This window comes from Mustela erminea, chromosome 10 (genome assembly GCF_009829155.1).
Source record: "Mustela erminea isolate mMusErm1 chromosome 10, mMusErm1.Pri, whole genome shotgun sequence".
Classification (NCBI taxonomy): Eukaryota; Metazoa; Chordata; class Mammalia; order Carnivora; family Mustelidae; genus Mustela; species Mustela erminea.
Window position 1 is genome coordinate 52,136,440 of NC_045623.1, and position 25,338 is coordinate 52,161,777.

A 25,338-nucleotide genomic window follows, 5' to 3' on the forward strand; every position below is an offset into this window, starting at 1 on the left:
ATCCAACACTACCCAACGCAATTAACCAGCAATGGCAAGGCTATAATATCATAAACACAACTAAGATAACTTCATAAAGAACTAATGTACATTTCTTTATTGCATCTATGCCCTTTTCAGAAATCTAAATGAAAGGAGGTGTTGCAACTTTGAGGGCTGTTCTAGATGGTCAAGTTTTTCCCCTTAGTTTGATTCTCTTCAACCTCCATGGAATCTCATGTTCTCTTGTTTGGTAGGAGAGAAGCACCATGATAACTGTGTGACATTTTGAGCTGCTATACTCTGAATGAACTTACTAGCATGCTAAGTCATAGTTGGAGACAATGACTTCTTAGAGTCTGAAATGCTGACAGTGGAGGCTGACTAAAACTGACTAGCCTGGCTATGAAACAATAAGTTGATTTACATTTCATCCTGTTTTTTACCTTCACTGGCATAATACTTATGGGTCTTCAGTCAGTGCTTGAGCCAGTGTACAAAAGGAAGACCAGCAGTGTAATTCAAAGTGATCATGTAGACAAGCAAAGAATTGTTAACATTCAGAAAAAATTAGAGGGATCCAGAACATGGATACATAGTCTACATGAGAAAATTAATAAGGAACACTTAACAATCTCTTCATTGATTAGATTATTCAGGTAATGGTATATCCAAGGGTGAAAAACTGTTTGCATATATTATGTAACTATTATAGCCTGTAGACTTATTTTTCGGGTTTAGTTTTCCCTTCTGATGAGACAGTTGGAGCCCAGAATTATGCTTTGATTTGGAACTCCTTGAAGGCAAGTAGCATATCCTACTTAACATCTTTAATGATGAGTGCAGTAACTGGCATTTAATAATGGCTACTATCGAACACTGTGCCAAATAATGTGCTAATAAAACTTACCTTACATATATTACCTCCTTTAGTCCTTACAACAGTATTAGAGGTTAACTGTTATGAATTATTATTATCCGATTTTACTAATGAGGAAACAAAGGCTTCTAGAAGTTAAATAGCTTTTCCAAGTAGTTTTCACTACTGGTAAACTGACAGGATGAGGACTTGAACCAAGGCTGTCTAACGATGAAAGATCATGCTCTTCCCACCCCCTCCATTTTTTTTTTAATTATTTACGGTTAGCCAACATAGAGTACATCATTAGTTTTGAAAGATCATAGGCTTAAACACAAAATGATACTGCAATCCCCTAATCACTAAATCGACTCTCTCTCCCAATAGGTGAACTGTGAATTGAAAAGAAACCATGAAAAGAATAAAAGAATCAAATTGTAGGATATATTACATTTCTTTAGGAGCTCTTTAATTTGCCAAAGGGCCATTCCTACTTATTGAATTAGATCTGTTATCTATTTTAGATCCTATGGGTGTGACACAGATCATTATAGTTAAACAAATAAGTGTATTTAGTAATCTTCCCACAATTATGAAGTGACAAAGCTCATGTTCTCAGATAGTTTGATAAAATATCAAGTGGGCATGGAAGGAATGTGCTGTAAAATGATTCTGTTTGCAGTACTGTTTTTTCACTCTCTATTGGGATTACAGGCTGTACTGAATGGGGATGGGGGGTGACAGCTGTAGAAAGCCAAGAATTAACACTAAATTTTGCATGAAGTTAAGCAAACATAAATGACACAAGACATCTAAAGGGACAATTATGGTGTTGGAGGGACTGTAAAGGGGAAGTGGTTTTTTGTTTTTGTTTTTGTTTTTGATTGGCACAAAGGTTTAAGAAAGGTAATGAGGATGCTCATGATGAAGTACAAAGGGCTAATGAAAATGTAGAAAATGTCAGAGACTGGATTTGTTCAAGCAGAGGGTTAGCTTTGAGAACACTGACTCATACTGAAGGGGAATTTGAACGTAAAGGTTTCTGTAAAGACTGTGCTACACATTTTGAATGATAAAACGAAATAGAGAAGATCTGACATTTGTTTTGAACTTTCAAGGGGAGGTTGGACAAAATAACATGTATTTGAGAGGAATAGTGATGAAATATAGTGTTTTCAAGTTGACCCAAAACCATACTGTCAAAATTTACAGAGAAAAACTCCAATATCCATAGGACCCAAGAAAACATCAATGTCAACATCACAGAAAAGAAATATTGATTTGATACCAAAGGGCACTGTTCATGCAAAATTCAGCCCACAGCTAATCAGGCTTATTATGTAGAAATTTAAAGTGTTTGGGAAGTTTTATATAATAGAAAAGAAATGACTTTCTTACTATAAAATACTTTGGTTCACACTATTCTCTTAGAAAAGACTGTTAGACTGAGAAGTATATTACCCAATATGGTCATCTGTTTTACTAGCCATCTTGGGTCTTTAACCACTTGGGGTTGCTTCCAAAAATCAAACGTAGCTTCAAAGGATGACAGTTTATGCCAATGAGAATATTCAAAGGGACACAACTCATTCTCTCAAATTAGAGTTCCATAGAGTTCAAAAAATGTTTGGGAGCAGTGTCAACAACACAGAATTACATACAAAGGATAACTCAGTAACTAATTTCAAGGAACCAGTGACACTCATTTAAATGAATCAGTTTCAGTAATTTTGTAAAGAAACAACAATAACAACAAAACTGTCCCATTATATTCTTTTTATACCATGTGTTCTATAGTGACCTTTTTTTAGAAAGCAGGTTAAGTTTTTAAAAATCTAGACAGTTGGATTTCTGATTTTAGGTAGATGGAGTAGACATACTAGTTCCTATTCCCTGCAAGAACAACTAAAACGTTGGATATTTTATGTAAACAAATATAAGAAAGCTCTGGAAAGAAGACAGAAGAAAGTAGATCAACTCAGATATGGAGACCAAGTAACAGCATGGCAGCGAATCTCTTAGGTTTTATTTTTGGGTCATATATCCCAGACTTGGAGCTGGGAAGTAGGCAACTTCAAAATGCCAACAGATGCAGAAGAGACAAGCTCCAACAGTATCTTTCTCTCTTTATCCAAGGGACCAGAAAAGGGACAGCCTAGAAAAACAAGACTTTAGACAATGACTATTCTCCTATAACCAAACATCATGGAAAAAACTGTGGCCTCATCCTGACAATGCCAGCAAGAGTCAAGTGTGGACCCTAGACTTCTACTTTTATAAAGGTGTAACAAAGCACACCAACACTCCTGCCTAGGTAGTGTCCAAGAAGGCCAAGTTAGATACCACTGCATTCATTCCCATCTGCCTGTAGCAAGTCTTTCCTCACCCCAAAGATGTCAATGGAGATCACACAAGGAGCCTGGGCTTCCATACCCACCCATCAGTAGTGAGGCAGCCCTCTACTTTAGCAATAGTATGATTAGAGAAGTCCTAGTACAGAGTCAGGACCTTCTCCATCACCCAGTGAGGCTACCCCCACTGTATCATTGGAGACCATCTGGGGAGATGGAAATTCCATTCTTGCCTAGCAAAAACAAGAAGACGTTGCCTTAAGAGTCAACGGAGACTGAATGGAAAAATTGGTCTTCTCCCTACCTGGATAGAATGAGGCAATGACCCATTCTTCTCCAACTGGAGTGGTATTAGAAGAAGCCAGCTAAAACAGAAGGTTTAATACAATCCAGATTTTATAACATATATGAAAATGTCCAGGTTTCAGTCATACCAAGGACCAGGAAAATGTCAAACTGAATGGAAAAAGATAATCAGGAAATACAAACACTGAGAAGACAGAGATGTTAGCATTATCTGACAAAGATTTTAAAGTAGCCATTAAAAAAATGTTTTGATGAAGAATTATGCATGTGCTTAAAACAAATGAAAAAGATAGAAATGCAGCCAAAAATATAAATTCCCAGCAAAGAAATAGAAGATACTAAGAAGAAACAAATGGCAATTTTAGAGCTGGAAAATACAGTAAATGAAAAATCCAGTGGAAGGGGTTAACAGAAGAATGCAGAGAGGAAAGGAGACAAACGTAAACTAGAAGATAGGGCAATAGCAATTATCATGTCTGAATTACAGAGGTCAAAATACACTGAAAAAAAAAAAAAAAGAACAGAGTATTAGGGACCTATGAGACCATACAAAACTTCTGACAATCATATTATCAAAAAGAGAGAAGAAAGAGAATGGGGGTGAAAATTAAATGAAGAGATAATTGCTGAAAAATTCTGAAATTTGTCAGAAGACAAAAACCTATAGATTTAAGAAGCAGAGAGACTAACATTACACAGATTAAACCCAAAGAAAACCATGCATAGACACATTGTAATTAAACTTCTGAAAACTAAAGAAAAAGAAAAATATCTTAAAGGTAGCCTGAAAAAAATGACATCTTACCAGAGAAGAACAATTCAAATGACAGTGGATGTCTCATCAAAAACCATGGAGAAAGGAAAGAAGTGGCACAGTATTTCAAGTGCTGAAGGAAAAGAACTGTCAACCTAAAATTCTATCCCAATGAGAATGTTCTTCAGGAATGAAAAGGGAATTGAGACATTCTTAGATGAAGACAAATGAAGAAAATTTGTCACTGCCATACCTATCCTAAAATAACAGCTAAAGGAAGTTCTCTAAATAAATGGAAATAATAAAAGAAAGAAGATGGAGTAGAACTTCAGGAAAGAACTTTAGGAAGGAAGAAAGAACATGGCAAACAAACATATGGGTAAATATAATGCATTTTATCTTCTTGAGTTTTCAGAAATATGTGTGATAGTTGAAGTAAAACTATGGCACTATCTGAGGTGGTCCTAAATGTATGTAGAAGAAATGTCTGAGACAATTATAAATAGAGAAGGGTGAAGTGATGTAAAGAGAGAGAAAGTTTCTACATTTCACTTGAACCCTTAAGTGATGAAACTAGCAGACTCTTGTAATTTATGTATATTCAATGTAATAGCAGGAGCAACAATTTAAAAAGCAACACAAAGAGATTTGTTAGGAACACTATACATAAATAAAAATTAAATTCTAAAAAATAACACACAGGAAACAGGTAAGAGAGAAAACAAAAGAGAGAAGCAAAACAGAGAGAGAGAGAGAGAATAGAAAAGAACAAAAAAAAATACATTAAAACTTAAACTGGGGGTCATGGGGGGAAGGGAGGGAAAAATGATACAAGATTGGACAGGGGAGGGAAACAAACCATAAGAGACTCTTAATTTCAGATAACAAACTGAGGGTTGCTGGTGGGTGGTGGGGGGAGGTAGAGGGTGGCTGGGTTATGGACAACTGGAGAGGGTAATGTGCTATGATGAGTGCTGTGAATTGTTTAAGACTGAGGATTCACAGACCTGTACCCTGAAGCAAATAACACATTATATGTTAATAAAAACAAAACAAAACAAAAACTTAAACCTTAATGTGTCAGTTCTTAAGTTAAATGCAAGGAGACTGAATGCACAAATTAAAAGACAGATCTTGGCAGAGGGGATTAAAAAATATTACTCAATTATATGCAGAGTATAGAAACTATATGCAGATATTACTTCAGATATAGCAATAGAGGCAGATAACAAGTAAAAGGATTAAAAACATACACCATGCAAATATTAATTAGGGAAAAGAGAAGAGGCTGTATTAATACTAGACAAAGTCAATTTCAGAACGGTAATTATACTAAAGATAAAGAGAGATCTTATGTTATGAGAACATTAGTCCACTGAGAGGATACAGTAATCTTAAATGTGTACACAACAAACAACAGAGCTGCAACTGTGTAGAGCAAAATTGATAGAACTTACAGAGAAATAAACAGTTATAGTTGGAGATTTCAACACTCTTCTCTCAACAATTGATAGAACTACACTAAAAATCAGTGAGAAAATAAAATAATTCAATAATACCATCAACTAGCCAGAACTAATTATCATTTATAGGACATTCTACCTGACAGCAGCAGAATACACAGTATCTTCACATTCCCATAGAATATTTACTAAGAATATGTCATGAACCAGAGAACAAATCTGAATAAATTTAAAAGAATTGAAATAACACAATGAATTCTCCAACCACAATAGGATCAAACTAAAAGCCAATGACAGAAAAATAAAACTATCTGAATACTTGGAAACTAAACAGTGCAGTTCTAAATAATCCATGGGTCAAAGAAGTCTCAAGAGAAATAATACATTGAACTGAACATAAATGAAAATAGAGCACATAAAAATTTGTGGAACACAACTAAAGCAGTGCTGAGAGGGAAATCTATCACCCTAAATGCATGTTTTAGAAAAGAAGAAGTTTCAAATCAATAATTAAGATCCTACATCAAGAGTCTAGGGAAAGAAAAGCTAAATGAATCCAAAGCAAGCAGAAGGAAGGATATAATAAAAAGAATAGAAATTAATGAAATGGAAAGTGAATAACAGATAAAATAGATGAGAAAAAGGTGGTGCTTTGAAAAAAATCTATAAAATTGACATGCTTCTAGTAAGATTGCAAAAGAAAAAAAAGAATACACAAATTACCAAAATTAAGAATTAAGAAGGGAATATGATTATAGATCCTGTAAACATCATGAGGCTAAAATGGCAATACTACCAATAACTCTATACTCGTAAATTTGAAAATTCACATGAAATGGGTCACTTTCTTGAAAAACTCAAACTACCATAATTCGTCCAATATGAAATAGATAATTTCAACAGCCCTATAACTATCAAGATTGTAATCTATAATTTAAAAACTTAGGAAAGAAATCTCCAGGTCCAGATGATTACACTGGAGAGTTCTACCAAACATTTAGATGAGAATTAACACCAGGTCCCTGGGTTGCATAGCCTGCTAAGCTTCAGGCTCTGCTCAGTTGGGAGTCTGTTTGAGATTCTCTCTCTTCCTCTCCCTCTGCCCCTCTCACTTGTGCACACATGTTCTCTCTCTGCCTCCCTAAAATAAATAAGCAAATCTTAAAAAAATAATTATACCAATTTTACACACTCTTTTCCAGAAAATGGAAAAGGAAGGGACACTTCCCAAGTTATTTTATGAAAATACTTTTACCCCAATAACAATACCAGACAAGGATAGTACCAGAGAGAGAGAGAGGAAAAAGAAGAAAACTACAGACAAACAAGGATAAATGCAAAAATCCTTAACAAAATACTGGTAAACAGAATTCAGCAATATAAAAAAAGAATTCTACACTGTGACCAAGTGGGCCTTATATCAGTGGTTGAAAGCTGGTTCTATATTTCAAAATCAACCAATGCAAAGCACCATATTAATGGGCTACAGAGGTAAATCATATGATGCCTATCATTGGAAGCAGAATAAATTTGACAAAATTCAGCACCCATTTATAATAAAACCCCCCAGAGACAGAGGGATGGAGGGGAACTTCCCCAGCTTGATAAAGATCATTTACAAAAAACATACAGCTAACATTATACTTAATGTTGTAAAACTGAATACTTCTGCCATAAGATGAAGGACACTCACAGATGTCCACACTCACCACTCTTTTTCAACATAGAGTTGGAGGTTCTAGTCAACAAGATAAGACAAGAAAAAGAAATAAAAGGCATACAGAATTGAAGAGGAAGAAATTAACTGTTTTGATTGCAGATGACATGATTCTCTACATGTGAAAATCAGAAGAAGCAACAAAAATAAATTCCTAGAACAAACAAGTGAGTTGAGCAAGTTTGCAGGATACAAGAGCAAATTATACTTATGTATTTAGCAACAAATATGTGCTCATCAAAATTTCAAGCGATACCATGTACAATCACTCAAAAAAAGTGAACTACTTAGGTGTAAATCAAATGAAGCCTGCACAGGACTTCTATGCTGAAAACTACACAATGCTGATGAACGATATCAAAGAAGATTTAAATAAATGAACACATACTTGTGGATTGGAAGACTTAACATAATAAAGATGTCATTCTCTCCAAATCGATACACAGGTTAAACAAATTCTGGTAAAAATCCCAGCAAGATTTTTTATGTACCTGGATAAGATTATTCTAAAATTTATACTGAAAGGCAATGAAACTAGAATAACTATAATGACTTTGGGAAAGAAGAAGAAAACAGGAAGAATAAGACTATCTGATTTCAAGATTATTATAGTTATAGTAATCAGAACTGTGTGGCACTGGCAGAGGGACAGACAGATTGATAAATGGAATAGTTCAGAGAGCCTATAAATAGACTCACAAAAATCTGCCCAAATGATTTTTGGCAAAGGTGCAAAAACAATTCAGTAGAGGAAAGAGCCTTTACAACAAATGGTGCTGGCTCAAGTGGACATCCATCGGCAAAATTAATGAAACTTGACCTATATCTCACACCTGATATATATAAAAATTAGCTCAAAATAGATCACAGACTTAAATGTAAAACACTGAGAATGAAACACAAACCACAGAGTTTAAGAAAAGATTGGCTGGTCACATAACTGACAAAAATAGTATTAGGAATAAAGAACTCTCAGAAGGCAGAAGTAAGAGACTAAATTATCCATTTGGAATAATGTCAAAAGGTATGAAGAAACATTTCACCCAAGACAACAGAGACAGCAGCTAATAAGCACATGGAAAGATGTTCAATGTCATTAGCTGTTAGAAGACTTAAAATTAATACCACAAAGAACTATCACTACACACCTATCAGACAGCCTAAATAAAACATAGTGACAGCAACGAATGTTGACGATGATGAGGAGGGACTAGATCGCTCAGAGGCTGCTGCAGGAAACAGGAAATGGTAGAGTCACTCTGGAAACATATTTGGCAGTCTCTTCAAAAACTAAATATGCGAGTGCCATATGATTCAGCAGTTACATTTCTGGACGTTTATCCTAGAGACATAAGACTTACATTCAATCAAAAACCTGTCCATGAATGTTTAGACCACTTTTCTTCATAACAGCCCCAAACTGGAAACAGCCCAGGTTTCCTTCAGTGTGTGAATGGTTAAACAAACGGATGCATCCTTACCATAATACACTCATCAGCAATAAAAAGGAAGAAACTATTAACACACACGATGACGGGGAATGAATCTTCAGGGAATTATGCTGAGTAAGAAAGCTAATCCCCTAGAATTACATACTGTAGGATTCCATTTGTATGGCATTCTTAAAATGACAAAATTATAGAAATGGAGGGTTGTAGAAATGCCAGAAGTTAATTTAAAAAGTAATAGAGGCAGTGCAGATAACACACACAATCTTTAGAGTCGGATGACTCAGCTTTATTTCTCGCTCTATCACTTTTTAGTTATGCAATCTTATGCAAGTTACCTAAGCCCCCTCTGTTTATCATATGAAAGTGATAAATAATGACAAGTGCTTCACAGAATATTGTAAAGATTAAAGGTAACATAATAAATTGAGCATATTGCTTGGTACATAGTAAGTACTCAATAATTGCACTGAGAATAAAAAATTCTCTGCTAAGGAAAGGTCTGATTGCTCTTTGGACATAGCAGTAAATAATCATCCAAGAAAAATCTTTTTTAAACCTGTTACAATTAATTAATGACAATTTGCGTGAGAAATTGCTCCTGAAAGTTAGCCAATCAGCAATAGTCGCTTTCAAATAACTATGCTTCACCAGTTCAAGGTCAATGAACCCCTAAATATTCCAACTTTTGAAAATCCACCAATCCTTGAACTCTAGGCTTCCCTAGACTCCAATTTACTGAGATTGTGTCTTACAAGTTATTTGTTAGCAAGCTGTAAGTCATGCATTTTGCTTCAAATATTGAAAAATAACCTCTTTTATGGAGGGGTACAACATACACAAATTTAAAAAACACAATTCTGTCATAAGTAGAGATGATACTACTCACTCTTCACTAATATGGCTAGTATTTTAAGTTGAGGTGATTCACCATTTTTTTCTCTTAGACACCTCCATCCCCATTATTTATATGATTTCAAGAAACTGTCCAGGTGAAGAGTGCAGCCTGTGTTCATATAGTAATTCAGAAGGGATACTAACTAAGTTATGACCTTGGTCTCATTAATAGGCTATTGTTAGGAATAACATTAAGTGAAAATTTACCTTGCCATAATTAACTCTGTGTTAATTGTTGACAATGATGTCAGAGTTTTATCTAAAATAATAAATGTCATAATATCTTCCAATAATTAAATACATATGACAGGCACTGTGATAAGTATTTTATATCATGATCTTAATTTTTAGAACCATTTTAGAAGGTACGCATCACTGTCCTTTCTTCCCTAAGATGGAAACTCAACAGCAAAGCTTAAAATTCACGGGGTGCCTGCGTGGCTCAGTGGGTTAAAGCCTCTGCCTTTGGCTCAGGTCATGATCCCAGGGTCCTGGGATCCAGCCCCTCATCTGGCTCTCTGCTCATCAGGGAGCCTGCTTCCTCCTCTCTCTGCCTGCTTCTCTGCAGAACTGTGATCTCTGTCTGTCAAATAAAAAAATAAAATAAAAAAAAAATAAAAGCTTAAAATTCCTAAGGGCCAATTAAAGACAAAGTTAAGCTCACAGTTTCTTTTGCACTCCTGCCAAAAAGAGAGAGAGAGAAAGAGTACAAGATCTTAAAAAGACAGATTCCCCCCCACCCCCCCCCCCCCCCCCGCAGGTTAGTGCATAGCTTAGTTTTTATGCTTTAGTGTAATTGTCATTTTCCAGTGATTGATTCAATATTCAGTGCAGTTTTGTCACTTTTACCAGTGGTTTTTGGTGACAGGATTTAGGTTATTTTTTGGAAGATGGAGACAATATTAAACAGGAAGTGGTAGCTGGAATCTTAGATGATATAATTAGGAAGTTTGACAGGCTAAATCACTGAGAAACAAAATTAACAAAATGAACTAAATTCAACATGATGGAAGAATCCGTAGGTAGTTTTCGGTCCTGCTTAGGGCTCCTGATTCTGTTCCTTCTGAGATTCACAAAAGTAAAGAATTTGTAAATGTGTCAGATTAAAGAAAATGAAGATTTAGTAAACAAGTGCATTTAAGAATAGCTAATATACTGCTGGGTCAAGAAAAACAAGTTGAAGAGGACTCAAAATTCATTTTTAAGCACATCACTGGTGCCAGAGTTTCTTTCTTTCTTCTGAACAAGGGACAGAAGAAACAGTACCAACTTGTGGCAAAAAGTCCTAGCTAACTATATACCAGATATATTCCTGATATTGAGGGTTACTTACTATTTCAACAGGGCTTTGTTATAATGTTTTCTAAATTTTTTTGGTTGAGTGGAGTGGGAGGGATATAGTAAGAGTATAACATAGTGATTAGACCAGGCTCTAGAAGACAACATTACTGGGCTCCAGTTTTGCGTTCCTCAATTCTATGCCTCTGGCTCCTTGTCTAATAAGGTTGTTTTGAAGATGATATGAGAATGTCTTGTTAAGAATGTCTATGTTAAGCATCATGATACAGTCCACCGTGTATTAGAGATAATTGTTCTACGATCATGATAACCAAACTATTAAGCTTCGATAACCAAATGTGATAACCAAACTATTTTTCCTTCTCTCTTTCTCTCTCCTTTTTAATATTCAGTTAGGGCAGTTCTGACGCCAAAAATCTATGTTCTCCCATTTGGGCATTAGGGGGCAACTTGGAACGGGGCTCTGAAGCTTAAAAGAAAGGAGGCAGGAAGATGTTCTTTCCTCTGCCCTGAGGACTTGTGTGACATTACATTCTGCCAGCACAGTGCAAAATTTTGGGAGGGGCGTTACTCAAAATATTCATTGACAAGTTTTTTAGAGTAAAAAACTGGTCATATACTCCAGTGCTCCAAATGACAGATAAAAAGATAGGGCAGTAAGGCCTTTCCCTTCAGTGCATGGGCCTTAGGATGAGAGCTGGCTGATGTGTGCAGACAATCGTTTCCTGCTTATTGAATCTCATAAGCATATTCTTTTATGATTAACTGTCAATTTATAAAACACAGCTATGAAACTGGAAATTATTAACCAAATGGAAAAACAACAAAGGATCCATAATAGCAAAAATGATGACATTGGAGCTACCTGACATTTTCAGCCTACATTTTGTTTTGTGATGGTGCTAACTTACACATTCCTGAAATAAAATAAAAGAAAGATGTTAATAGTAACAACAAAAAATTGACAATTATTCCTTTCACCCTTAAGACTTCTAAGAAACTTTAGATAGTAGACTAAATCAGACAAAAACCAAGTGGCAAGAAATGGAATCTTAGTATTTTGATATCTTCTATTTGGCAATAATCCTTGATCATCTGCCAGGTGTCATGTTGTTTAGGTCTTCAAATTACATACTCAGTCATGGACATTTTTATCACATTGGGTTAATTTTGCACTTTTTTTTTGCTTTTATATTTCTTCTAAAATGAAGACAGTATAAATGTTATTGAGTTATTTCAATTTTCTGAAGTAGAACAGTCATTTGTCTGAAAGAACACCTATGTCAGGATTTTAAGAAATAAATAGTTTTAGGCTGCTATTCTATTGTTTTATTTTTATTTTATTTTTTTTTAAAGATTTTATTTATTTATTTGACAGAGAGAGATCACAAGTAGACAGAGAGGCAGGCAGAGAGAGAGAAGGAAGCAGGCTCCCCGCTGAGCAGAGAGCCCGACGCGGGACTTGATCCCAGGACCCTGAGATCACAACCTGAGCCGAAGGCAGCGGCTTAACCCACTGAGCCACCCAGGCGCCCCTATTCTATTGTTTTAATTTGTGGCAAGGTTTTTTTTTTTTTTTTCCTCCTTTACTTCTGACTTAATAGTCATTTGATAGACACTCTTTGGGTTTGCACTTTAATTGAGGAAATAATTTAGGGTCAATCCGGATGAGAACAATCTCCTGATTTTATGACAGTGATGTTGTGATGTCTTTCACTACTAGAGACAGCTGTATTGTGGTACTGATATTAGGAGATAGAGGGATGTACTCTGGAAGTTAAAGAACTAATGCTGTTTGAGTAAAAAAATTTTAAAAAGCAACTGTGAAACTGAACACTATTTTATTCAACTGTCACTTTTGCTTTAAGTTAGAGACTTTTTTCCATTCACATTTCCACAACCTCCTATCTGCATTATTTTTGAGAACAAACCTCATTCCATAATAATAATAGAGTAAGTTTGAAAAATCTGAGTTAAATAGTACTAAAATTAATTGATTAAAAATACATCATCTGGGGCACCTGGGTGGCTCAGTGGGTTAAGCCTCTGCCTTTGGCTCAGGTCATGATCTTAGGGTCCTGGGATCGAGCCCTGCATCGGCTCTCTACTCAGCGGGGAGCCTGCTTCCCTCTCTGTCTCTGTCTGCTTCTCTGCCTACTTGTGATCTCCCTCTGTCAAATAAATAAAATCTTAAAAAAAAAACATGACAACTAGTTCAGAATTAATCTGAAAGCTCTTAAAATGTTTTTTTTAAATACATCATCCTGTTTGCATTAATAAAATATATATTTGAAATGGGTCATTAAATAGAGAAAATTATGTCATTGATTTCTTCAAATCCTTCCTGATTCAGGTGTTACCAAGGACATGGTACTGTATCTGGTGCATGCCCTTTTCATGAAATTTTTGATTTCCTACAGGCCACATACTCTTGCTTTGACAATTAGTTATTGTTTAACAAGCAAATCTTTATATTTATTTCGGCTTCTTTCTCTTATATGAATAATTCACAATTATGGGGGCATTGGATCTCATAGGATATATTCATTCTTATTTCTCTAATTTAGGGAAAGACATGGCCACATTGGTTTACTGGAAAAGGTAACATGTTAGTCAATCAATAAGCTGGGTTTTAAAAGAGTCCATCTGAATAACAGTTCTGATTCTGGTGACATAAAAGGAGTGCAACGTGAAATTCTCAAGGCTAGATTTGAGCCCTTATTATTGTTCTTTGGATTGTCGTACGTATTTTAACTTAACCTCTAGTAGTTCATTTTTATCTTGTTCTGGAAAAATAACTAATAGTTATGCCATTAAGACCATGTTGAGGCTATTCTAGTAGAGAAAGAAGAATATATGTGTTAAGCAGGGAAAGATAGTGAATGTTCTCAATACAGTCACTAAATATAAGCATCAGAAATTTCAAAGAGCCTCCAGGGAGTAATTGGTGGATGCCTAACAATATTATCACAAATTTCTACCTTGCCACAAAAGCCATATAAGAGATAATTTTTACCTACCTACTTCTACTCCTCACCCCTTTTAACCTGGAAGGATATTTATTTGAGGGTGGCAATGTGTGCCTCCTAGGCAACTGGTATGTTGCTTAAAACTTGTTTTACAATCAAAGGGTAAAATTAATGAGTGCCTACTTACTGGTTATGCAAATAATAAGTTTCAAATTATTTCTGGACACCAAAACTCTAAGAAAAGCAGGGTTGCATTACTGTAGATCTGACAGTCATTTTCAGGGTCCTGCTAGGGATAAAGGTTCATATATTTGGTATCTTCCCACTGTTCCCCTCTCCTTTTTATAATTTAAAAATCTGTAATTGTATGACTTCATCAATTTGCCCTTTCAATGACTCAATTCTTGTTTGGGCAGAGCTCACTGACAGTGGATGGGTTTGGCTGCTACTTCTTCCTGAAGCTCAGCAGCCCTTGTGGAAGACTGCCATCACCGTGGATATCACTGCAGTCTTCACATTGCTCAATACAGAGCCCTAAGTGACGCCACTGCCAGTGAAGGAGACAGGAAGAGGATGAGGGAAGCAAGGAGAGTCTCAACCTACCAGGTGACTCAGAAAGACCTTTTCCTAATGTTCAGAAAAATGTTTGGAGTTCAAAATGACTATATAAAGGAGTCCAATCTGTTCTTGAGTTTCAGTGATGGCCCAGTCTACCAAAAAAATTGAAGAAAAATTTACTCTGACCAGTACAAAATTTGCTTCTAGCAGAGGAGGAAAAATGAGGACTGGAAAAGAGAAGCAAAAAAGTGGGAGCCAGGATTGTGCTTGGCATTACTCACAGTGATTGGGAAAGTTGTTCTCATTTGCTTATGGACTGATGAAGTCAAGGCATTGCTCCTGGAGGTTCTTCACTGTCAATAATATACATTGCTTTGGGAGGGAAAAAATACAAAGTCTCAGGCAAAACCTACTCTACCTGATATATTTCTTTCTGTATAAAAGGAGAGTTTAGCTAAAGAATTGACAATTACTAAGGTTTCAGAATTTTTTTTTCATTTCAGTTTTATTTTAGACTAGAACAGATATTTCTGACTCTGAAATAGTTGATGGAAATGAGAAAAATTTCTATTTCTCTGTATCTTATTATCCCTTATATGCAAGGTTTACTGGGTTGATCTTCCTGTTTCTTCCACATCTTGACTGGCTCTCTCTCTCTCTCTTTAAAGATTTATTTATTTGGGAGAGAGAGAAAGGGAGATCGCACAAGTGGGAATGTAGAAGGAGAGGGAGAGAGAATCTCAAGTAGGCTCCATGCTGAGCACAGAGCCTATGAGGCTTCATCCCAGGACCCTGAGATCTTGACCTGAGCCAAAAACCAAAAGTCAGATGCTTAGCTAACTGTGCCACCCAAGCACACGTTGACTCGCTCTTTTACAGTGTAGATCTTACTCTACTTTCTGCCATCCCTACTTTTTCCAGTATTTAAATATTCAACTTTCTTATCTATTCTAGACTTTCCACTCTTTCCATGTAAGCAAGCTATATCCACCCTCTCCCTTGCATTTGATATAGGGGATTCCAACAGCACTATGTGTCTCAGCAAAATTACAAAAGCCAAGAATTGTTGTTACTTTTATTTTTGTTCCATATATATATAGAGTGTGGGTAGCAATATTTGCTTTTAATAGAAAAGGTCTGGAGGAAGTTACTTGTTAATGACTACAACTTAATGGTTATATGATTAGAATAAGATATTTGTGGCATAACACTAGGATGTTTTTATTTAAATTACTAAATATATAAGTTAATTTTCATATGTCACATTTTAAAATGTCTACTTCTTATTTAAAAATGATCAATTTATTCTCACTTTTTTGAAAAGTTCTATAATAGTTTGACTTTTGTTACCAATTGAAAAACCAATTCTAATAGAAATTTGATTCAGTTTTTTTGTTGTCATTGTTCTTTGGTGGGGGCAGGGGAGGGGCAGTAGGAGAGGGAGAGAGAGAGAGAGAGAATCTTTTTTTTTTTTTTAAAGATTTTATTTTATTTATTTATTTGACAGGCAGAGAGGCAGGCAGAGAGAGAGGAAGGGAAGCAGGCCCCCTGCTGAGCAGAGAGCCCGACACGGGGCTCAGTCCCAGGACCCTGGGATCATGACCCAAGCCGAAGGCAGAGGCTTTAACCCACTGAGCCACCCAGGCGCCCCGAGAGAGAGAATCTGAAGCAGGCCCTGAGATCATGACCTGAGCCAAAATTGAGTTGGATGCTTAACCAAATGAGCCACCCAGGTGCTCCTAATTTAGTTGTTTTAAAACAAAAATTATGTCTTGACCATATGGTCAACAGCAACACAACATGAGATTTTCAGAAGGTATTTTGAATCTTTTCTTTCTAAATATGTATAGAAAGAAATGGTAAAATATACTAAGATATAGGAGAAATGCCAAAATTAAAATAAGGAATGAATATTCCTTCCCAGAAACTTAATTAAATAACTTTTTAATAATTCATTTGATCTGAAAAGCAAAAATTTCAGTTTGGGGGTCTGGGAAAGAAAGGATAAAAAGGACATGAAAATGATCAAAAAGCCCATATAATTTCTCTTACATTTATTTAAGTTTCTCCTAATGAGTTCCTGGGCATGCCTCAGAGATGACAAGCAGCTGGCAATCATGAAGCCCTTAATGGCTGGGCTGGCATTGTAGAGGGGAGAAAATCATGGGCAGATTCAGCATGAGGGACAAGTTTGTGAGCCAAGACTAAATTAGCTGCATTTTTATGATTTTCTTTTCAACTGTGTCCATTCTGATGTTGACCCTTGATACCGATCTTTATTATCCTAGCTGCCAAGTCATTATCTATTTAACCTAGGAAAACAGACACATGGGGAGCGAAGAGTTGCTAATATTAAAAGAGACTTTTGAATGTCTAGTCTTTACATATAAAAAAAATTTTCAGATTTAATATCAGTAGGATTTTAAAGTTTCTTGGTTATCCTTTTCAGGAGGAAATGTTTTAAGTTTCATTTGTTTTAATACGCTGCTTTAGCCTTTTTGCTGCAGTGCTTTTCTGCTCCAGCATTGTTTTATCCTTCAGTTTTATATCTCCCAGGGATATTCAACCTTAAGACTCTCCACATTTTTTTAAGACTCTCAATATTCTCAAAAGAGTTTGTCATTTCAGAATTAAGAAAAACAACCTTGTCATTCCTATGGAAGGATTCTGCCAAATCAGGGTATAATGTCTGAATTTATTTTTTATTATTTTTTATTTTTCTTTGAAGATTTTATTTATTTATTTGAGATACAAAGAAAGAGAGAGGGAGAGAGAGAGAGAGAGAGAAACAGAGTAAGAGCAGGGGGAGGAGCAGAGGGAGAGGGAGAAACAGACTCCTGCCTGAGCAGGAGGTGGGGGCTCAATCCCAGGACCTTGAGATCATGACCTGAATGGAAGGCAGGAGCTTAACCGACTGAGCCTCCCAGGTACCCCTAATGTCTGACTTTAAAATGAAAAATTTTTCACTTATGTTTTATACTATGACCTTCCTACTATTTTTTCTTATGTGTAGGAGAGTAATCTAAAATATTTAGTCACCTGTGAAATCTTGGCAAGTAATCTAACCTAAACTCCATGTCTCTGAGAAATTCAGTTTCTTCATACAATGGATGAAAATAATAGTACTTATAGGATATGGTTGTCATAGGAATTAGATGAAGAAATACATGAAAACATCTATGCCTGACACAGAGTAATATTTAATATATGGTACATAATAGTTCTTATGAAGGATGATTTGTGCAGTTCTTATGTAGGGTGACTGCAGCATAATCCCAGAGACTACAGCAGTTAATGCAGAGATGTGGTGGGAGTCTAACATACAAATGCTCCTGAAACCACTGTTGTTTTCAGCCACTGAAGAGTTTTTAATAACAACTCTTAGAGTGCTTGAGTAGTACGACTTGGAATTCAGAGGGAGATTTACATAGCTGTGACATGTTCTTCTAGTAATGACTCCCAGACTTTTTGAATTAATGGACATTTAGAATTTGAGATTTTGGACACTGACAGGGCAGAAGAGAATTGAAAACTACCACCTACTATTACATCATCAAAAAAATAAGTCACTTAAATCCCACCTCTTGCCACTCAGAAAAAAAGAAAATGAACAAACCAAAAAACCAACTCAGGATTTAACACACTCAACATTAGCCACGCTCAGGTACTCAGGACAGAAACAGGCAATAAAGAACAAAATTTTTCTGGTTCATGATCTTTGTCTAATTTTTTTGTGTGTCTAAAAAGTTTTATGTGTGGAGAGTACCCAAATCTGTGCTCCTTTAGTGCCTGGAGTACTTATAGGCATACCCATGAGTACTACCAATATTGGATCAACAAAAGAGCTATGATAACCAGAACAGAGAGCCACAGTTCAATCAAAATCTTTCTAAAACTGTATTTCCCACCGAATCTCTGAAGCATCACAGTGGTTTCTGAGCACAGCAGTATCACAGCACTAATGTTGCACAGTTGGAGTATCACAGTAGTAACAGAGGTGTATATCTAGGCATAGCAATAACATGAAAAAAAGTTTAATACAGAGACTTTAAGAAATACACTCAAATGGAACTGGCTAAGACTTCTTCACTACTTATTCTCTTTTGATTCCCTATTCTATTTGTAGTTCAATTTTTAATTTTCCATTCTCAGTCTGTCTAGCTTAATGACTACTCACTTCAACTGCAAAAGTAATATTGATTTTTAAAAACATTCATTGTATAATGAAATATAAAACCAATAAATAAGAGTATAATTTTCATAGCTATCTCAGTAAATTCTGCAGCACAGACTAATAATTCCATTACCATTTTCATTTTTAAGGTTGCTTTTCACTGAATATTAACTTACTATATTCAATTATTATATAATAAAAAACTAAATTTGAAAGTTTAGAGCATTCTTTATATTTTCTACTCTGTATGATAATAGGTGGATACATCTGTATGTTCTACAGTCTCATATTTTAGACCAAAGAGCTATAACTTGGGGGTAGTCTGAAAATGCACATCATGATAGTAAGAAGAAGATACAAATGAGCTTATATATGAAAGACATGCTATGTATTTCACATTTGACAAGACATATAAAAAATTATGAAGTTCTCAGATAGATTAAGCAATTATTTAGTCTTCAATAAGATCAACAACCTCACAAGTGTTTAATCAATACAGGATTGCATGGGGTTCTTAAAGTAAATAGAGAAGCAAACAAATGATCATTATGATTTGTATTAATGATATGATTAAACATAATATTAGGGAGTTTGAAGATAGATTTCAGATAAAATGGATATATGGAGGATAATGTAAACACCTGTTAATTCCACTTAGAGTAATGAGTGAATGAATCTTCTTCTTTTATGGGAATATTATAGTAGAACTTTGCAACTATGCAAGTGGATATAGTTCCTGCCTTTGGTCAGGCAACCTCCCCTCGACTCTGATAGGTATTCCTTCAACTGTCTGCCGTCACATTCATCCTCTTATCTTTCCTCATTAATAAGTAGATTCCCCTCCTTTCTTCTCTGAGATTTTCAATTTTCTCTTCATCAATAGCTTCTCATCAGTCTTCAAATATGATCAGGAGTCTGTCATCTTAAATATTCTTTCTGGCTTCCTTACATCCTTTTTTAGATCTATTATAATTGTCTCATTCCTTCCAAGTGGAAGCTCCTTTCTTGAGTTTTTTAGGTTTCTATGTTTATCTGCTCCTTAATGTAAGTTCCAATGGATTCCACTCCATCAGTTAAGTAAACTGCTTTTGCCAAGGCCACCAATGACCTCTATGTTTCTAAATCCAAAGAGCCTTTAGTCATACTTACCTTGCTTGATTTTTTCACATCATGTGAACTGCTGACCACTCCTTCCTTAAAACATTTCCTTCTAGTTTTTTAGTGGTCATTGGAGTTGAGGGCCCTATATATTCTACTCCAACTGATTAGTCAAAGCCAATAATATAATTCCATAGACTTGCTAGGGATAGGAAGTCCTTAGTTGTTTTGGATCAGTGAGATATAAGAAGAGGTTTGTTGAGAGATTTAGGGTTGAAATGTTCCTCTTGTAACAGACAGCTATTGGGAATTTGGTTCTCTCCCTTGATGAATTTGAAAACAGAAGTTTGTATCTCTAATTGTCGTTGGCAGCCAACATAAAATAATGAGAGAAACCAATTTTAGGATAAAACCAACAGTATGATTATGAGTGGAGAGGGAAAAAAGCCCTAAGTATTTAGATTATAAAGCTGAAGACTAGATCTGAGGCTTACTCTAGATATTGATAATCAGCTAAGTATTTAACATTCAAGGCTATTTCCCTTGAATTTCCTATAACTTGTGTCAGAAAGAACCCTACTGGTAAAATCTTTAGTTATTCCTTTCCTGTTCCTCCTAAGAACATCCTTTAAATGTTGGTGTTCCATGGAGTTCTGTGTCACCTATCTGTCTCACTCACAGGTAATTATAACATGTATCTGATAATTACTAGGTTTGTATCTTCAGCTAAGATTTCTCTTCTGAACTTCAGATAAATATATCCAAATAAGCAGTAAACATTATCTCTCAGATACTCTACATATACCTCAAATCAACACATTAAAACTTAAGTTAACCTCCCCTCCTCCACTTCTACCTATCACTCTTTTTGTACTTCCAATCTCAGTGCATGGCACAATATCAATCCCTTGTCCAAATTAGAAACCTGTGTATCAAACATGGGACTTATATCTATCTCCTATATCCTATGTCCAGCCAATCACAACATCATGTTGGCTCACCTTTGAAGAAGATATTGAATCTATGCATTTCTTGTCACCACCCATTGCTTCCATTTACTCTCCCCTGTATTACAAAAGAACTTTCCTAACTGGTTCCATCACCTTCAGTCTTTCTCCTCTACAATTCATTCTCTGTAAAGCTATCAAAGTGTTATTTAAATGAAAATTTAATCTTGGCTTTCCCCTGTTTAAAACACTTCACTGTTCTTCTTATTTCCTTCAGAATAAAATGCAGCATGATCAAACTTCTATTTATCCTCCAGCCTTATTTCACATCACTCCTCTCAACTTCCTTTAGTTTCTTTACAGAACAGGTGCCCTTTCCAGATTCTTTCGTAGTGCTAGATCCCAACTTCATAGCACTAATCACACTACATTATGTTTATCTTCTATGCTTAATATTGCCCAATAGGCAGATTAATAACGTGTAATACATGCAAATCAGGTCATTAACAAACATTTTAGGTAAAATAATGTGATAGGTAATATATATGTATATTTTAAAAAACATTGAAGGAGTCATCAAGAGGAAAATCATCACCTAGGTTACAAAGAAAGTATGTGATTATATATGCAAGTTATGAAACATAATTATAAAATAAACACTCATGTACTTAAGAACTAAATGTAAGAGCCACCATTCAATTTAAGAAATAAAACAGCAGCAAGAATAATACAAATTTCTTCCCTAATCCTACCTCCAGCCTTCCCTTCAGAGATAACCATAATCATAAATTTTGTTTACCATTCACTTATAAAAATAGTTTTCTGACTCATGTACTTATGCCTAAACAATATGTTTTTAGTTTTGCTTGTTTTTGAGATTTATAAATATGATAGTTTTGATGTGTTCCATCTTATGAAACTTGTTTTTTGCTCAAATTATATTTTGAAAGTTTATACACATTATCATAATTATGATTAACTGATTTTCATTGCTTTAAAATACTTTTCTGCGTGAATAGCAGAGTTTATTTACAAACTTTCCTGGTGGTAGGCATTGGGGTTTTCCAGTTTTCTACTATTATAAATATTACAAGTGTCTTGAATAGTATCTCAGGAGGGCAATTTTTGCATAGTAGGGTATGTTCATGTTCAGTTTTATAAGATAATTTGATACCAAACTGATTGTGCTTTTTATTCCTGTGAGAACTATAAAAAGGTTTCCATTGCTCTTATAGTTGCAAACAACCTACATTTTTCAGACTTCTTAATTTTTGTGACTAGTAGCTATAAAATAGCATCTTTTTTTTTGTATTTCTGATTGACAAAAGTATTTCGTTTTTAAAAATGTTTATTTACTCTCCTAGTTCCCCTTGTATTTTACCATTCTTTTTAGTGTTGTATGTCTTTTGTTGTTGACTATATGAGTTTCAAAAAATATATTCTGGGATACCAATCCCTTGTCCCTCATATATGCTACAATTATCTTCCCAAGGTTGTGGCTTCTTTTCTTCCCTTCATGGTGATTTAATACATGATATTATAATTACCTACCTATCACTTAGCCTACCTCACTAGACTAAAAGGTCTTCAAGGTAAGACACCATCTTACTCATTTTTGTTTCCCAGTATCTAGCAAGTGCTCAACACATAGCTGAACACATACAGTTGCTCAGTAAGTATTTATTGAATGAATGATTGGATGAATGAACTGCTATGACTTTAAAAATGGTAAATCGAACTTTTTTTAGTCAAATTGCATTTTACACAAGTTGACAGCACCAGACTGCTAAACTAAAGAGGATCAGAAGTATGCATTACCCACAGTCCTGTGCTTACACTTCAAAGGTGGGGCACCAGGAAGAGGTGGCAGTATCTGCAGAGAGGTGGCAGGATGTTGCTTACAAAAATTTGTTACCAATTCTTAACATTTGGTAGTGTTCATTTCTCATCCTTTTCAATGCACTTACAGTTAACTGAACTCCCTATAGTGGGGTAATATTTAGCCTAAATTTATTACAAAATTAGAAATGATGTTAAGACACAAGATAGGGATTACATATTACAATGGATACGCAAGGTTCATGGTTTGTATCATTAATTTGAAATTGGTTACCTTTTTAGTAATGGTGTCCGGAGGTACATCCCGCCTCCCAAGAGGATAAGGATTCCATTGGCCACTAGGAGATACATCTTCTTGTCCATTGTCTAAAATGTTGCTTTGCTGGGACGGGGTCTATTGCGAAAATGGTATGGCATTTCTTTAGTGATGAAATAGACGTTTATCATAGTTTTCTGAAAAGAGTCCCTAGTGACTATGATAAAATTAATTTTGTTTAATTGCAGAAACACAATATATCCTGAACTGGAAGAATTGTTATACACTAATTACTCAGTAAGAATTCTAAATTGACAGCTTTTTGGAAGCAGTGAAAAATTCAATTAAAATAACCACCTTAGAGTTATTTACTGAATTTTAAAGAAAAGTTTAGGTTATTTACAGTACCTGAATAAAAAAATAATCAGAATAAAATTAACCAATTGTTAAAAAACACAACATATAAAACTTGCTTAATTCAATTCTTTAGTATGATCTTACCATTTAGAATATAAACGGAAACAATATAATACATAGTATGTAGCTTTCAATATTTCAAACCATAACCTAAAACAGATTTTATAAGGCTGTACTGATTTTGGTAGAACATGCCTTGAACTAATCCAACATAGTGTTAATACTAACATAGTGTAAGACTTATGGTACTATGACATTATCTACAGATTGCTTTTAGGGAAATATGAAAGGAACATAAAAAATATTGTGCTATTAGAATCACAGTTTAAATAAATGACTTTTGATTTTAAATTTATTTATATAGATCATTTACGATTTAAAGTTTAAACTTTTCATATAGTTCTAGCTGATTTATTGCTTATTATTTTTAACAAATAATAATACCTGTCATTATTATTATTAATATTAAATACCAGGGAGGGCTCCATAGTCTGATCTGAGTAATAGCAAGTAATTATATACCATCAGAAAGACAGCCTCCAGTGGAGGATATAGTACTGGTATATTTTTCCTGTGGAAACAGATCAACTTTCCTGAAAGACTTTCTCCTCCCCTAACCTACAGGATATCCAGGTACTCCTTGATTTCCTGGGAAATTTTATATAGGTGGGAAATTCTGCCCAGTGTTTCCTATGCCATTTTCTGCCCATGTTTTGAAGTATCCCTATAGACAAATAAAGCCTAATTAGAGGCTGAATGTACAGCTCTACTCTGTGTGAGGAATTGTCCAACCCCAAGATGGGAGAACTGGGCCACTCTCTTCACAACATGGCACAGATGGGCAGCTTGGCAGCCCTCATCTGTTACACAGAGTGGTCCTAGTTGTTTTTTAAAAAACAATTATATAACCATGCAATCTGCATTCTGACTGCATGCATTTTTTTAAAAGAGATTTCTTGGAACTGTTTTAAAATAAGATTATGACACTAGATGAATTTTTCCTAGGGTCTAATGGATATCATGAAAAGTAAGGAAATAACTCAATTTTCTTCTTGTGGTTTGGCCATAAGAATTCCTTTTTCATGAGTCTATCAGAAAGTACGAAAAAAGAGAAAACAGGTACTGAATTGAAGCATCTGGGTTAGAGGAATGAATTCACTTGCGTTTGTTTGAGAAATTACATGTAGGTAACACATTAAAACTACATACTACTTGAAATAAAACCAGATAACTATTTAATGTCTGTTTGTCTGTTGTTAAGCATTAATTTTCTAGTCTTTTCATTTTTCAGATTAAAACATTTGCATATGCCCACACACAATTTTTCTACATATTAAAATAAGACAAGTCAAATTATTAAAATTAAGCACTTAAAATATAAATTTTCAGCGTAAGCACTACTCACCGGTGTTTTTTGTTTGTTTGGTTTGGTTTAAATTAATGATTTAAACTAATATCCATGTCTTTCTGGCTTGATTTCTTTGCCAGGGAAGTAGGATAATGAATGTATTCATCTGGTGAGGTGTGTGTGCAAAATCTATTTTTGAGAAGAGGACAGAATGTAACACAAGTATTTTTTTTCCCTCCATATCATCCTCATCTCCTTCCTATTTCCTCCACTAGCCTTGCTTCACTTGCCTAGACAGGACTCCTAGTCACAGAGAGCAACTAAGAATTGCAGAACTCTTTCTGGTGTTTAAAAAAAAAAAAAAAATCCTTTAGTCAAAATCCTAATATCATTATGGTGTAGGCTCTTCCTTAGTTTAAGAATCAATCTTTCTCTTTTTAAAATTAGAACTAACAACCACACCGCTTCTACAGTACAGGGGTCAGAGGAAACATAAACATGCAGACACATGAAAAAAATACTTTCACTAGACAACAAAATTAAAAGAATTTCCTGAACGCAATTTCCTTTCTTCATTTCAAGAATGCTCTGGCCTTTTTGTTTTTCATTAGTGAGACTCCCTGGGGCTTAAGTTTGGAGAAATAAAAAAACCATGAAAA

At 35.0% G+C, this 25,338-nt stretch overlaps 1 protein-coding gene across 10 annotated transcripts in view; it reads right to left on the reverse strand.

Moving 5' to 3' along the window:
- LRRC7 (leucine rich repeat containing 7) overlaps window positions 1-25,338 on the reverse strand; it is a 559,049-nt gene that overhangs the window by 53,673 nt on the left and 480,038 nt on the right. For 8 of the 10 annotated variants that reach the window (XM_032301472.1, XM_032301475.1, XM_032301471.1 and 5 more), the window contains one exon: window positions 22,933-23,052. In XM_032301472.1, the coding sequence (XP_032157363.1) occupies window positions 22,933-23,052 (120 nt within the window). Of the gene's footprint in view, window positions 1-22,932; window positions 23,053-25,338 lie in introns of those variants that run through there. The other 2 variants (XM_032301473.1, XR_004276033.1) reach the window with 2 other exon arrangements.